The following is a 17046-nucleotide window of genomic DNA, read 5'->3' on the forward strand; positions in this document are numbered from 1 at the left end:
GAGGCTGCAAGGAATAGATTACACTAACACGTGTACAAAGATCTACAGATCAACACAGAGATAGGAGATGATGGATCCTGCTCTCCTTTAGGTTCTTGGACTCACTTTCCACTTCTTTACAAGAACTTTCTTTATATTTGTGCAGCTTGTAATCACCGTGGCTACTCCAGCAGCGGTGATACCAGGGCAATAGACCATGTGGCTAGTTTCCAACAAGGTACACCTATTAGCAATATAACTTAACCCTACATCTGTTATTTGACGACAGTGAGACAACACAATATCCCTCAGCAAGGGACATCCTTCACCTAGCTCCATACACAACTTATTCAACTCGGATTTTGTCATAACCCTAACATTTATACATAAAAATTGTGAAAGAAATTTAAAATCAGAACTAACAATCGAAATAAAAAGGTGTAAATATAAAGAATATACTAAAATTTTACTTTACCTTTTCGAAGTAAGGAGCAATTTAACTTGAATGATAATGATAATGGAGGTTTTTTTTTCTAAAGATGAAGAACAATAAAGAAGAAGAAAACTTAGTTAAAGATGAAGAACAATAAATAACAATAAAGTTTATTTTAACACGTGGTCAATTTTTATTGGTCAGTGTTGTCTAAAAATTGCACCCACGCGCCTAACATAGGTGAAGTCACGGACTCAGCCACGTAGGCCAAAAAGGTGGTAAAAAAATTTAATAAAAAAAATAAGTTCGGGGGGGTAATAGGACCTTAGTAAAGATTAGGTGTGTCTCTGGGATTTCGGGCATAGGCTGGGGGGGTACTTATGCATTTTCCCATTCATTTACAATAACTTCATGAAAACATGCATATCTTCATCACATCATAATGCATAGTTCATAGGTTCATCATAGAATCATGGTTGAAAAGCATAATTTAGGCATGAATAAATGCAATTTCAACTAAATATCATAGATTAACATCAAATAATGCATTAGAAGACTTAATTAATCATAATTGGAAGAAACCCACATTTATTTAATTGAAACCCTAATTTGATCAATTGGAAATTGAAATCCCTAGGGAAACTCCATGGGTGAATACACATATACCTTGATCCTTTAAGCCCAAGAAAATGGAGAAATTTGAGACTTGATTGAAACCCCAACTTCTTTTTCTTCTTCCTTAGATTTGAGAGAATTTGAGAGGATGAATTTGGTCAACTTTAGGGAATTTAGGAGAATAAGTTGAAAATGAGTTAATTGTGACTAAAAACGTTTATATAGGGATCATGATAATAGTTAAAACGACATAGTATTGAGTTAAAACAATTAGGAAACGACCCAAAAGCCCTTTTAAAAATAACTGTCTGGCCCCCATCTACGACCCCTTCTATGGACCGTACTGGTCAACCGTAGATAGGTTATTGGAATTTCAAATGTTAATCGCTTTTGATGGAACCCTATGTACGGCTCGTAGATATTCCTACGGACCATACATACCAACCATAGAATCAACTTTTAAACTTTAAAATTTCACTAAGTCTGGGGGTTACCTACGAGGCCTATCTACAACTCGTACAAAGATTGACAGACTCACCAGGTGAATCATAAAAAGGGTACTGGACTCGAATTCAAAAAATTATTTTCCCCAGTTCCTCTGGTTGTTATCTACGGCTCGTATGAGCTTCTACATTCTGTAGATGAGACCAGTAGATACATATACCACCCAAAACTGCATTTTCTTTCCTTTCCAAATCCAAAGTGTTACAATATCACTTGTCTTCATCATTTTCAGGAGGTACATAAAAAATTAAAAATAAAATCGAAACTCTTTTTTTCACTTGAATTTATATTTTTGGTAAGCTTCATCTTTGTGATGAATTAAATATAAATATTTTAAGTTATGTATTATATAAAAAAATTATTAATTTTAATTATAAATTTAACAATATTCACTAAGCTATACACTTGCAAAACTCGTACACTAACTAGTTTATAAGAAAAACATGGAGTTATACAATTTATTATTGTGACGGTTTAGAATATTTTGTTACCCTATATATGAACCATGATTTGCTTAATTGGTAAAAAATATATAAAAGTTGAGAAAATTTTAATAATTTTTACAAATGATGAGATTTCCATAATTACCACAGAAACACCACTTTAATACTCTCTCCGTTCCTATTTATATGTCACCATTTTAGATTTCACGTCCCGTAAGAAACTATGTTAGTTTACCATTGTATACTTATTTAGTATTCTCTTGAAATCAAGTTTTTCAATAAATGAACAAAAATAATTTATTTTGATTAATTAAATTGACCAACGTACATGAATTAATTATTTAGTTTTCCTATGTTGGTCAAATTCATACATTAAAGACTAATAACTCTCAAGGAAAAAATCGGAAAAATAGTGTCATTTATGCATTGATATTGTAAAATGACAAATACTCCCTCTGTCCAACAATAGTTGTCCACTATTGACTTTGCACACTTCTTAAGAAACTATAAATAGAAGAGTAATATTATTATATCAAATTAGGAAATAAGTGTAAAATTATCCACTTATTTCATAAAGTGGACAAGTATTGTTGGACATCCCAAAATATAATGAACAACTATTATTGAATGAAGTAAATATTAAACATCATCAATTTTTAATAAGGATGACATATAAATAGGAGAGGTAATATTCAAATTACATTTTCTAAGTTCAAATCAATAAATTTCATGTCATATCTCTTGCACCAACCTAAACATAGTATGACTATTTTTGTCATTTTTTATGATTAGGAATGTGGGGCCTTGGTGTAAATTCAAACGGGGCAAAACTGCAAAACTAAAAAAATGGCACGGCGAAACTCCCACATCGATGACTTCCTGACTAATTTCAATGTCCTTCCTTCCTTCCACTGCAATCTTCTCTCCTCTACTAGTATATATTAACTCTTCGACTTTTTTTATTTTTTATCTCTCACCTTAAACAGCCATGGAAAAGGGAGAAAGCTCTACTCCTAAACTTCCCGAAGACGAAGTATGGGCCAAACTCAGTAAGCACCATTCCTTACATTTTCTTTCTTTTATAAAGGGTTGTCAAATGTCACGTTTTGTAAGTTTTTCCTCTTCTTTTTTTTGCGATTTTCTTTGGTTGACCCAAATTAAAATTTCGTGGGTATCAAAATTGTGAATTGTAACACCAAAATATGTTCTTTATTTCATGAAAGGGGTTAACTTGAATTTCCGTTACACTCACAACGATGGTTTCTTTAAATGTCAATGCTGAAATGTTTTGATTACTTTGTGGGGTGATAAAGAGAGTCCAAGAAAATATTTTTAAGGTTTCTTCAAGTATGGTAGTGGTTGAAGTAGCCTGCTATTTGCTTATTACAGTTTAATTTTGTGTAATATATTGTATATTGTTCCATATTAGTTCTTCATTAAATTGCTTTTGATTTATGTACTTAGTGCATTTGTGTGATTTCATTTTGGAAGTGCATAATCCATGTAGTTTGGCTTTGTGGAAGGACGAAGGAGGATTGATTAACTATCTGTGAGTCCAAGATATGATAGAATGGTGAAATGCCGTGAACATATAAAATCATCGACAGCCGATAGGGTTTATATAGAGGAGACACCAAATCCTGCAATTTACATTGTTAAATATTAGGGCTACATCAGAATAAGTTCATTTTAAATATTAATTCAATGTGAATTACTTGAAGGGAAAAGGTTCGGGGGAAATTTTCACATATAAGATCATCAAATATTACATTTGAATCTATGCTCTGAATTTCCCATATCTTGAAATTGTAGCATGATCTTTATGTTGCTTATGTTATTATTATTAAATAAACAGGAGTTGGTTAAAATAGGATATCCAGTTATGTGTTAAAAGTTTGTGTTCTACAACACCAGAGCTTTGCTAGAGTATCATTGATCAATGGCATTTGGCATAAGATATTTGCTTATATTTCATATTAAAACATGTCAGTCTTGTGTGACCAGAAAATTCCAAATAGTCTATGAAACTTACAGCAGATAATGGAATTAAAAGGATTGTTCTTATTTATTTTGATTTTGACTTAAAACGACAATTGTTCTTTAAAAGTTCAAATTTTTAGGAAACATTTTGGTTTGCTCCTTCAAAGAGAGTTTTGTGGAGATAAATCCTTTGACCCCTTCCCGTTTGAGGGGAGGGATGCAAGGAAGCAGCCTGTTTTCAACCCCCTTCCCGTTTCACAAGCATGTTGGTGATGTTCAGTGATTTGATTCATATCAGCGTAGCATTATGTTTAATACTTTGTGTGATTTTTGAGGTTGACCACTGTGTTGGATCTATCACTATCCTTTTGCAGCATTTCCTTAATGCCATGGAACCAACTTTGCCATAGATGGAGATGACTAGGAATTGTGCTCGTCTTCTTATCACTCAATTTTGTGGTTTTACTTGATTTATTAATCACTAGATTTATTAATATCAGAATAGCATTAAGAGAGCACTGAACTACATTAGTTGCAAGTTTGAGATTGCTTATCCAACCAATTCCAACAGTTCAATAGTTCTTTTGTTGATTAGGCAACTCTTACTGTAGTCTCATCATGCCAGAAAAATAACTGCCACAATTGGTTAGAAACATGACTGTGCAACATTAAATGGTCAATGCTTTCACTTCTCAACCCACTCAACCAGCATCTGCTGCAAAGTTGGAAGCTTCTTCTTTCTATAACTTCATGGCTTAAGCAGGCATCTTTTGCTACCAACCAAGAGAAACAAGCCACGTTGTATGGAGACTCTGATCTGCAGATATGTTTTTATGGCAAGGGAGTGCTTTGTGGTTCATTTGTAACCTTCTTGTCTTTGTTGCCTTCCCATAGTAAGTCTCTTCTCAATTTGTCCAGTGTTTTCTCTACTTCACAGGTATAGGGAAATAATGGCACTGCATATGTAGGAAGTGAATCCAAGACACTATTAGTCAAGGCTAGCTTACCCTCAAGGGATAGTCTTTTCTCACACCTCTCAAAGACACCCACTATAACTTTTTGTTTAGCTACCAAAGGAAGATCCAAAATAGCTATTAGATAAGGAACCTATTATGCATCCTATAATACCATACAGTCTTGCAATATTAGGTACCTCAATCTCTGGAGTCTGGATACACCATGCTTTTCTTCTAGTTGATATTAGTGATACTTGATTTGCTTTGTTAATTGTGTTGTGCAGTGATATAGACTTCTATTTGAATCACTATTCGTTCTTCTCTTGTTTGATGATTTTAGCTCTTTAGAAGTACAAGGAAGATGAAAACTGAGATAAATGTTGCTTATTGACTAGCATTTTGTCCTTATAAATATAGTACCAACGGATTCTCGCTATTCAGAAATTGAGTTAAGGTTGAAGGAGACCGTCATATGCAGTGAAGTAAAGAATTCTTCTTCTGAAAAGCAAGATTGGTGTAAGATAACAAGGAATGTGGATCTAGATTCTGCCATGATGCAAAATAGAAGGTAAACATTTCTGGTTGTGTAAATATTTCATTTTGCGCTAGCGTATTTGGTTCATGCTGTCCTGTATATGGTTTAAGATAACTTCTTTATGGATCTATTTAACAAAATAGAAGATAAACTGTGATCTTCCACCCAGTTATTGGGTTTTAGATTGTTTTGCATTCTCCAGCCCAAATTGATTTTTGAAGTAAAAATACTAGAATTATGCTGCTAAATGGGTACTCTTTCCTTCCCTCAATAAAAAATGAATGTAATGATAAAACTTTTGTTCATGTACTTGAGATGCATGCCAGTGTCGTGTAATTGGTCTTTAGTGGTATATTTGGTATCAGCTAAAGGGAATCCTAGTTTTTGGGTTTAAAATCCTTGAGTTCTCTCTCCATAAATTATTAATTTGCTTAAGTAACTTCTTGATGCATGCTTGGTAAGCTTATTAGTTGAAGTTGCTCGGACTAATGCTCCTAGACCCAAGAATGCTTGGTGCTGCATTTTTTCCTATGAAGAGATTGAACCTGTAGTTATATTCACTTAACCAGATCTTCAATCTCTCTTATGATGCTATTACTCACCAGCATTATGCATAATCTACATGGAGTTTGAATAGAAATACATGGTCAAATGGTCCTGGTGCTGTTGGTTCAACTATCTTTAATGACAAGGGGCAAAGATCATCAATCCTTCATCCGATCGATCCAGCCTTCTGTGAGTGCACTGGGTAGAATATGATAGTATAGGGACTTGACGGGAAATAATCAGAGGGGGGATTGGAAGAGATGTGTGGAAGATACTGTGGCACATTAAAACTTGAAAGAAGGTTATTCTTTCACTTTGTATATGAGGGATGTAATATTAATGGAGCATAACTTAATAAGAGAAGTTGAATTGTAAGGAATTGATATTGTTTGTGTAAATAAAATAGAGTAGATACTTACACATCGTGCTATGTTGTAAATGATTACATAGTTGTGGAATCTTGCGTGTTAACTGATTAGTATTGATTGGGTAGCACTAGAGACTGTAGAAGAAACGATCAAAGCTGGAGGTGGCAAGGAGATAAACAACATTATGGAGAACTATGCCTTTTGCATTATTTTGGCTAAGTTGGAACAAAAGAAATAGGAAACTATGTCGTAGTAGTGTCACTAGTGAGAGGAATATAAGTGATTAAGTGGTATAAAAAGATATTTTTTGTGCCATATACTTTTTTGGATGTAAAGAGAATCATAATTGAGATAGCATGGTAGCTGAAATGGTTAAGTCCCTCGCTCAGTACAATGAATGATATTCTGTTTTATCAGGAATTTTTTTTTATTGTTTGCTTTTGTTGTTTCCGCCAATTGGTATGTGGACTCTAGCAGTTTAAAAATGAATAGTTCTCTTCAACAATTGTCAGTGACGTCTGTTGTTTCCTTGGTGCTTTTCCTATGCAGCTTTGTCTTGGGTAATTGCATTTGCTTTTTGTTTCACCCAAAGTTGTATGTGTGTTTACTATCTACATCTCTGTCTAATATAGTTTGAAAGAAATTCTTGTTGATGAGACGGTTGTTCAGGAAGAGCATGCTGCTGTAATTAAGTGTGGCAGTGAAATTTCACTGGGTCCCAGTGATGAAGGTGAGGTGTTATTTGTTACTTATCATATTCCTTTTTGGAGTCATTAATCTGCCTTGCACTTTTAAGAATTCCAATATTTTTCTTGGTGTCTACCTGCCCTCTTTCTATTACCTGCACTGTATTTTTTTAGGTGTGTTATCCAGGAGATAAAAAGAAAATAGAACTCCTTAACACCGTGCTGCTCCTCCACGAGTGATATGAATCCTGAAGTTGCTAATTTCTTGTTAGATGTGAGTGTTGTACTAATAGCCCTAGATACAAATATTGTCTGCTAATACTGAATTTGTTGATATACGTTCGTCTTCAATCCGAGCCTTGGTGCAATGGTAGAGTGTCTAGTGTCTACTTTTGTGACCTATAGGTCATTTGTTTGAGGTGTGGAGGTAGCCTATTTGCAGAAATAAGGGGAAGGCTACGTGCAATATATGCTCATTCTCCTCCTACCCCCAAAATAGCCTTGGAGCATTTCATGCATAGGTTGCACCCTTTATGTTCCTTTTCAATTGTACTGCCATTTAAAAGATGTTTACCTGGTCATTATATGTTTCTATTAACTTAGAAACTATAGATGTGGTGTAGTTTGGCTAATGCCTTCAGATGTTAGAAGTATGCGGGATAGCTGGAAAGGGTAGGAGATTGCAAACAACCAGAAACAGTTTTGGAGGACTATCCCTCTGTGTATTTTCTGGACTATTTGGACTGATAAAAATAGTGCTTGCTTTGAGAACAAAAAGTACCATATTCTAGAGTCAGGAACCTTTGTCTGCACAGTCTATTTTTTGGTGTGAGAGGAGTCTGCTAGACAATATGGATCAATATATGGATTTCTTGGATTCACTTGGGAATTGTGTAACATGAATCTATTGTAGGGGGGATGTTTGTTTCTGTACCTTCTTGGTACCTTTATTAATAAAACTTTTACATTTTAAAAGGAAAAAGAACTTACAAGCTAGAGATTGAATTCAGTTGGCCATTTGAATAGATAACTAGGTCAAGGAGGATTTGATGAAGAATATATCCACTCTCATCATTTTATGAAATGTAATCTCATCCCAAGTTTTAACTCAGAATGAATTAGAATGGCATATTTTATGGGGAATGATGTGTGTCTTATAGCATTATGCTTCAATGTTGTTAGGTTATGTGAAATACCGATTCGAAATAATGCCTACTGAGGAATCTCGCAGATATATACAGGTAAGTTATGTAACCTTTTAGCAACAGTATCAGTTCGCTGTTATCAGTTTATGTTGTGTCACATGGGCTATTGTTATGCTAGATTTCTCTCGATGTCGAGTATGCAAAATGCTGTATCTGCTTGAACATCTGGCATGATGTTGTCACAGCTGCACCTTGCCTTCACAATTTCTGGTTAGTGGTTTAGATCTTTTAGTGGTTTGAAGAACCATTTGGATTTTGATCCTTGACTAGATGTGCTATCATTTATGTTCTTCAATCTCCAGTAATGGATGCTTTTCAGAGTGGTTAAGGAGGTCCCAAGAGAGGCGTTCAAGTGTTTTATGTCCCCATTGTAGAGCAGTTGTACATTTTGTTGGAAGGAACCATTTTTTGCATAACATTGAGGAAGTAAGACGTGAAATTGATTTACTTTTCCCCTTATTTCCAGTTGCCCAGTTGGACAAACTGTCCTTTTTAAGTTACTTGTTTTTTTTTTTTTTTTTTAAGTTTTAGGATTAAAATCCATTTTAATAGGTGATATCCTGTTCAAGTTATAATTCTGTTATGTTCTGCCTTTTCTATTAAAAAACTTTTTGCCTAATCTAAGCATATCTTTTTTTGTGGAAGCATTAGGTGCGTGTTTTAATTCATTGTGAGTTGTTAAAAGTTTATGCCCTTATTATGCAGGATATACTGCTTGCTGATCCTTCTTTGAAACGCTCGAGTGAAGATATTGTGCTGCTTGATTCCAATGCATCAATAAAGTCACCACTTGTAAGTAGTCTAACTTACCATATGAGATGCCTTCATAAATTGCAGCTACTGTGTAAGGCTTTGTTAGTGCTCTTTCCCAACTCTTATTATAATGCTTGCTCCTGTGCTTCCAAAGATCTTTACACTGGCTTGTCAGGTATTGCTGTTCCGTATATTGTAACTATCTTTCCGTGCAGTAGATGTTTAGGAGTTCCGCTTCAATTTTAAGTGGTCTGTTTTGATTACTGACTATCATATGCCATAATTACACCAATTAACATGTTATTAAATATTTAGGATCATAAACGCATTATTTTACTGTTGTTACTGTTCCTTTTCTGTATGCCCTGTATTGCTTTCCTTATTAGTTGCCATGGTTTCTTCGCTGCCAATTTTCCTTCTCATAACTTCTCTGTTTAGCTGCACTTGAGCCAAGGGTCCTTCGGAAACAGCCTCTACCTAGGGGTAAAGGTTTGCGTACACTGTACCCTCCACAGACCCCACTTGTGGGATTTCACTGGGTATAATGTTGTTGTTGTTGTAGTATCATAAACACTCAACAATTTGTTTTCTTTTAAACTTGGTAAATATACTAACCCCTATGAGCAGGTCCTCAGCAGTAGAAAAAGTCGCAGGAAGAGGGAACGTTCTCCATCAGATGCAGCAGATAGGTGGGAGCATTCATGCCCTCAGTGTGGTAATTGCATTTTCCCTCAATCTAGTGTTATTTGCAATTTGGGAACTGATATAAAGTGAAACATGTTGACTTATTCAGAAAAAATGCTTTGTTGAGTTACTGCACAATGTAAATCTCATGTAAAGCTTGAGAGAATCTAATACTATTCTCTTGTGACTTTAAATTTATTATGGTTTCTATTCTGTATTTCAACTATTGAACTAAAACCATCTAAAATTATGTACTTCGATTTTCTAACATTGAGAAGCTTACACTCAGACACTGAATATGGAGGTTATCAGTGCAATGAAAGCACAGTTCATCTTCAATGTCAAGCATGTGGAGGAATGATGCCCTCTCGATCAAACATTGGAGTGCAACAACACTGTAAGTACTATGCTTCCAAACTCTTCGTTATTATGTTCTTGTTAGGAAATATCTAGTCCTCACCTGTGTTTTTGTGATTGTATGTGTTTCCTTTCCTCAACTTGAAATATCAGTGTCTCTGTTCCTCTTTAAGTGTTTAGTGTGTGAGACCTAAGGCGGTATGGCTTTGTAGGTTTGGGATGTGATCGAGCATTTTGTGCTGCTTATTGGCATTCTCAGGGAGTTAATGGAAGCAACTCACATCCACTCTGCAGTCCTGAAACGTTCAAGCCTGTAATTACATTAAATCTGGTTTACTTTTCTGATTTGTGCAAACTATGTTTTGCTATACTGGTTAGAAACCTTTGATGTTTAGAGCATCACTTCCAACTGAACTTGGTATGTTACGTTAAGTTGAAATTAAATTCTTAGAAATTTATTTCACGGGTCTGTAAGAGGACCTTATTGTGTTCTACTCAGTCATCTGTATGTTTTGTAGGAGCTTGGCTTTAAAACTTCAGAAAATTGTATACATTCAAAATACCTAATGGTCTAGGGATGAAATTGCACTGATTTTGCCAGTTACAAATAATTGCCAACCTGAATAGGTGCAAAGGCCAGTGATTATATCTTCTCATTGCTTATCCTTGTGATTTCTTTAGAATGATAACCGGTTAGTTGCGTAGACTCTTCACTTTTGATCACGCCCTCATGTCGGATTCTCCAAAAATACACTACTTTTGGCGAATCCGACACGCATCCATTGACATTTTTGAAGAATCCGAACAACATAGGATAACTCTGTCTCCAATCACTTTTGGGTGGAAATAACTCCATGACTGGCATTTCTGTGACTAAAAGAGTTCCAAGTTGGTTGAATAGTTGAGGTGCCGCCTAAACTAGCCTGGATACCACCATCGCAAAAAAAAGGTTCCAAGTTGGTCGGTGGTCCTTATTATACGGGTCAACGAGAAGACGTGATCTGTAATTTGACATTTCTTCTCCTTGTTTCTTCATTTGATTGCTTTCCCCTTTTTCCTGTTCTTTTTCTCCTTAATGATGGTAATACATTTGTTGAGTTTCTTCCAGCATTTACTTGTGAAGTCTTGCTTTTTAAAGAATATGTCAAATTAATGCACATGTTTTTGCAGATTGCAGAACGTACAGTTTCTAGAATCCCCTCCTTGGCACATGAGAAGAATCATTATGAACAAAATGTATGGCTTCTTTGTTTTCTTTATGGTGCTTTTGATGCATTATTATTATTCTCAATAATTTTGTTGGAATTCTAGATCTGCTGACTCTGTGTGATCCTCTAATAGATCACTGAAAGATGCATTAGACAGATGGGAAGGTCGTTGCAAGATGTGGTAGCTGAATGGATTTTGAAGTTTGATAAGCGGGAGATAGGTAAATTGATTGTTGGAAACTTTAGAATCAGTTCCTTTTTCGTCCTGTCGTTGATATTAGTTATTGTTTATTCCTCTCTCTCTAAATGCATATATCTGTCAGCCTATAGTCGACTGTTATTGTTTGATCCTCATCTCCACCTCTCAGACAAAAAGGTACCACCTCTAGCCCGGAAGATCCAATAGGAGGTAAAAACATTTTGAAAAATTGGCAGTCTGGAGAATTTTTATCTCTTCATGGAAACAAATATATACATTGTTTTTCAGCGTGTACTTCTCTTCATGGAAACAAGTATAGACACTTTTTTCAGAGTGTGTACCTACTAGAAGCAGGATTTCTCCTGATTGCTATAGTAACTAGAGCTTCTATGTGTCTTAGTCCTTGCTTTCTCTTTGTCCAGTTTACTACTGCAAGTGACATTATATATATGAATTGCACTTGCTTCGTCCATTCCAAGAAACATTGTCACTTCCCTTTTTTTGAGGGGGGAGATCAATCGTATTAAACTTGTGACTAAGACTTTGTTTTACACTTTGTCTTCAGCAGCACAGTGGGCTATTGGGTATTGTGGGTAAAATATTCCCTTATTTTCTTTTGGTGCCCATGAGGTTCCTTAATGTTGTATAGAAGGTTGGGTGTCATTTGCAGAAAACTGTGTTTTGTTATGAAGTTGTCTATTTTCTAGTGTACTCCTTGTCATACAGGCATGTTTTTGCCATTTTCTTAAATGAAATTGATTACTTTATCAAAGGAAAGTATCTTGAAACCCAAAGTCAACTTGTAGCATTGTCCACTTTGTTTCTAAATTTCTACATCTTATTAGCTAAAGGAGAAATAATGTCTTTTCCTTGTTCACCTAAATAAATGGGAAATTGAAGTTTTGAACAATCATACTGGATAGATGGCACACCATGTTCTCGATTAGCATGATATAATAAATAGTGGAGGTGAAAACAATACATCAATTGGTTACAATTCAACCTATAAAAAAGGAATAGTGGTTGCTACTTGTCATGTCTTTGATAGTCCTCGTTTGAAACCAACATGAGCTTAGATTTAAAGTTGGTGAATCAGGAAAAAAGGCACTTGATTAGGTTCTTTAAATATTGTCCTGCTATTAAAAATGTGCTTCTGTTTCCTTCAGATCGCACAAGAATGCCATTGAATCATGCCGAGATGATAACTTCTCGTACGCCTACTTGTAGGTGAGTAGGTTTCTTCTTGGAGATATTGAATGCGAATTTTGTATCTCTGGAAATTGTGTCATATTGCACCTGATGGCTTCTGATTTGACTTTTGTGGCTACTTTTCCCTGAAGTTAGGAAAATGTCTGTTATTCAATATAATTTTGAGGTTTCATTCAGTGAACCAATTCTTCTTGCTGATTATCTTTGTCTCTATATGCAGCGAGTGCTATGACAAGTTAGTCTCATTCCTTTTGTATTGGTTCAGAGTTACACTGATAAGCCATGTAAGTTGCCACTGATCCTTGTTGATTCTTCAGTTATTTCTTGTGGATTTACTTCAAATGTAAAAGGGATCTTTTATTAGAAAGTTGAGTTTCCCTATAATATATAATAAGCTTTTATCTAGCATAGCACTGCAGATCACAAACTCCCGCCCCATAAAACTATTCCCTCAGTTCCATTTTATATGGCTCTTTCCTTTTTAAGTCTGTTAAGAAAATAGATTACATTTGTTCCACATTTGGTTACTCTTTAACTTTAAACTTTTCATGTTATTATTAATGACATGCGCTTATAGTCATAGAAATGTCGTGACATGTTTAAGACCATAAGTTCTGAGCAGGGGTGGAGTTAGGCTTTCGGTTATAGGTTAGGTCAAACCTACTAGCTCTGATCTAAGACCTGTATTGTCCATTGAATATATACAATTTATAATTTAGAAACCCAGCCACTTAAAGAGGATTAGAATTCCAAACCTATAAGCTTAACATCCTGGTCCCGCCTATGGTAAATTCAGAAGTCCCCTTTTCTTTGTTAAAGTTCATATCCAATTAAAAATCACCATGTAAAATGAAACAAAGGGAGTATCTTGTAAATCTTGAACATTGTATCCGGTATTGTAAGTTATTTTGTTTTTTGGTGTCAGCATTTAGCTCCAGAGGATGCTCAAAGGCAAGACTGTTGGTATGGATATGCTTGTCGTACACAGCACCATAACCAAGAACATGCTCGGAAGAGAAATCATGTCTGCCGGCCGACGAGGGGTAATCATGTGTAGAAATTTCTACTTCAGGGAACTCCATTCTGTTTTTGTGATATTCATCTATGATCAAACTATAAACATCTAATGCTTTTCTGTTCTTCCTTTTACTTTACATATGTTCCTTTTTCCACTTCATAAATTGGTACAAGTAAAATAACTTGGCAAACATACTTGGTGAGTTTCCAAAACTCTTCTTTCGACATCTATAGCTGACAAAAGACGCAAGAATTGGTATGCCTTATACCTGTAAAACGTGCCTCACGGTAACAAATTTATTGACAATAATATTTTATGTTCGTTTACTCTGTCAGATTTTTATTTTTTTGTTATTGAATTTTTAAAAATAAAATATAACATAAAACGTTACTAAGAACTACGTTTATACTAGTTGTGTAAAATTTCAAAAAAGCATACTATTTTGATGAATTGATTTTAAGTAATGACTTATTTTGGTCAAAAATTTCAAATATAGCTATATATTACTGTATTGATAAGAATTAATTTAAGACCTATAATTTTAAAAGTTTAACAGATTTAGTAATAAGAACCGAAAGATCAAATTTATATCTTGAATTTTATAATAGTACCCCCGGCCTTTTAAATTAAAATCCTAGTTATGCATCTGCATGGTTCTATGGAAAATCGTGTAAATTTCCGGTGAATTTGTGAGAAAAACCGCTATTTCTAGCGGTATCTCTTTTGTATATCAGTAGTAAGTTAACGTTTGTACTGCAATTGTGAAAATTTGCATACGTACTGTTCGCCTTAGTTAACCAAAAAAAAAAAGTAGTAGTTTTGCCAACCGGTTAGCGAGTGGAAACAAGTCGGAACCATAAGAAGGTATGTGATGGCAAAGATATACAACATTGCAAAAATATTGACATTAACTTGAGCCGTGGAAGGTATAATAATTTCAATACAATATTATTTTATCCAACATTTGATCGAAAGTATTAGATAATCCTAAAGTTATTTATGTCATCATTTATACTTTAGTAATGAAATTATCCCATATACATGAACTTTAAATTTATAATTCCAAAATAACTTACTCGGGACTAAACAACCCTGTAAGTAAATCTATCTGTGTTGTTGTCTCCATTATTTGTTGTTGGAAAAAAGTAAATTACAAAAACAAAAAGGAAAGAGGAGGAGAAAAAAAAACAAGGGAAAATTTAGCAAAGCATTTCAACAGAGTCCTGTCTTGTTATTGGCTTACAAAGGTTCAGCAATTCTTTGACAACTTCATCTATTTCTCTCTCTCCATTACTCTTCATTATCTCACTGAACTCTCTTGCTTTTTTTCTCAATCTTGGCCCACTTTTCTCTGCCACCACTTCCCTTATAACCTTTGCCACTTCATGCCTATCAACATTTCCATCTTTGTCCCTAACAACCTCTTCCCCTACCCCTGCATCAACTATCAACTTTGCATTTAATGGCTGATCAAGATGCATTGGCATTCCTATAATTGGAACACCAAGTTTAAGTCCTTCCATTACAGAACTCCATCCACAGTGACTCACGAATCCTCCTATACTCCAATGGCTTAATATTGTTAACTGTGGTGCCCATCCTTGTACTACTTTTCCTCTGTTTCCAACTCTTTCAAGAAAACCCTTTGGAAGAGCTTCTTCAAGGTTCATATTTTGTCCAACTGGGAATCTAATTACCCACAAGAAATTCACCTTGCTAAGCTCTAGACCAAGAGCCAGTTCTTCTGTTTCTTCCTTGGATAGGAAATATTCAGTCCCAAATGAAGCAAAAACTGTCGAACATCTTTCTTTACTGTTTAGCCAGTCCATGATCTCTAAATGTTCAGTCTCTGTTTCTGGTGATCTGACTAGAGGTCCAACTGGAACATACCTGCAAGTGCCATAATTAATCAACAAACCTTTTTTTAGTAACTCTCCATTTCACCTAAGTTTAAATAGCTTCGATTTTGACTCATGGCGGAATCAAAACTTTTATTAAAGATACTAAATATTGAAACACATGCCAGCACGAACCCGATATATATTACTCTCTTCTCTTTGTCTCTTTGTCTCAATTTATGTAATAGTAAATAAAATTTCCAAAGCCAATCTATTTTTGTAAGCTAATTTATTATGCTTCATAGTACTAATTTTTTTTACATGATCTCCAGATAATATATGTAACTCCTTATGTTACCATTTATGTGCCACCTATAGAATATCAAATATTTTATGTCTTTTCAAAATTTTAAGTTGTTAATTAACGTGGTTTATAGTATTTTTTTAGTCATTTTAAATAATATATATTACCTCCTTTGCCCTAATTAGGTGACACAGATACTTTAGAGAGTTTGACTGTAATTTTTTTTTTATATATGTTTTTCTATATTATTAATTATTGTGATAATGTGATTTGTACATTTTTCTTTATAATTTCTAGATACTATATAAATTATTAAAAATTGTTTGTAAATATTTAAATGACTAAACTGTCCTTAATAGTAATGTAATTCCAAGAAACAGAGATGTGAATCTTATACTAATATATATAATTCAAAATACGAAAAAGTAAAAAATAAACATGAAATCAAGTCATTGGGAAGATAAACAAATAGGGACGAAGTTTGACTAAAAAGTGTAAAAGAGAAACATACCTCTTATTATGTACACTAGAGAGATAATCAATGTATTTTCCTTCTAGTTGTCTAATAGACTTAATCAATATGATTTGAGATGATCCATCTATGCATCCATTGACTCTTCTCTGAGTATCTGTAAATCCATCATTACCCTCATCCTCTTCAGTTGGTTCAAACATACATCTATTCCTCTCATACTCATAATCTCTTAAGTAAATAGCTGGAAAAGGGTATTCAGAAACAGGTTTCTTTTTACCAATATGAAAAAGATAAGAACCTGCTGCTGCACCAGGGGTTAAAAACAGAACAGAAGGTATATTAAGTGAAGCAGCCATAGTTGGAACCCATGGTTGAAGAAAATCATAGATAACCAAATCTGGTTTCAAAGTAGTAAGGATATGGTAAAAACTAGGTCGGGCCATGTCCATTGCATTTTTAAGAGTTGACATGAGATGAGGTGGAAGGCCATTAGTTGTGTGGTAATGAGGAGGAAGGTTTGGTAGATTTGGAAGATGAATTTCTACTATTTTTATTGAAATTGAGTATTTTTCAGATATTGTTTGTTTAAATGAATTGATATTGACTTGTGTAGAACATATGTAGATGTAGAAATTTCTATTTGAAAGTGCCTTGGCTAGCTCTATAAAAGGTGTTATGTGACCATGAGCTAGCCATGGTAACATTGCTATTCTAATGCTTCTATTTCTTGTATCCATGCAAAGTTTGGAAC

General features: G+C 34.4%; 2 protein-coding genes across 3 annotated transcripts; one reads left to right on the forward strand and one right to left on the reverse strand.

The window, feature by feature from the left end:
- Nucleotides 1–2819: 2819 nt before the first annotated feature.
- On the forward strand, nt 2820–13809 carry LOC102590333 (E3 ubiquitin-protein ligase CHFR). Of its 2 annotated transcripts, none has more exons than XM_006355091.2 (15): nt 2820–3023; nt 5328–5478; nt 6992–7089; nt 8228–8286; nt 8369–8460; nt 8553–8676; nt 8956–9042; nt 9631–9718; nt 9977–10084; nt 10257–10357; nt 11215–11280; nt 11386–11473; nt 12618–12678; nt 12881–12944; nt 13586–13809. In XM_006355091.2, exons 1-15 carry the CDS (start codon nt 2963–2965, stop codon nt 13715–13717), a joined length of 1380 nt encoding a protein of 459 aa, XP_006355153.1. In that variant the 5' UTR covers nt 2820–2962; the 3' UTR covers nt 13718–13809. The 2 variants fall into 2 exon arrangements, with proteins under 2 accessions (XP_006355153.1, XP_015167678.1); XM_015312192.1 differs by lacking the exon at nt 2820–3023 and adding an exon at nt 4575–4847.
- Nucleotides 13810–14802: 993 nt separating this feature from the next.
- On the reverse strand, nt 14803–17046 carry LOC102595023 (beta-D-glucosyl crocetin beta-1,6-glucosyltransferase-like). The gene is made up of 2 exons (XM_006355105.2): nt 16332–17046; nt 14803–15568 (listed from the first exon to the last, which is right to left on the reverse strand). The coding sequence occupies exons 1-2, from the start codon at nt 17030–17032 to the stop codon at nt 14878–14880; spliced, it is 1392 nt and encodes a 463-aa protein (XP_006355167.1). The 5' UTR covers nt 17033–17046; the 3' UTR covers nt 14803–14877.

This window comes from Solanum tuberosum, unplaced genomic scaffold, assembly GCF_000226075.1.
Source record: "Solanum tuberosum cultivar DM 1-3 516 R44 unplaced genomic scaffold, SolTub_3.0 scf00192, whole genome shotgun sequence".
Taxonomy (NCBI): Eukaryota; Viridiplantae; Streptophyta; class Magnoliopsida; order Solanales; family Solanaceae; genus Solanum; species Solanum tuberosum.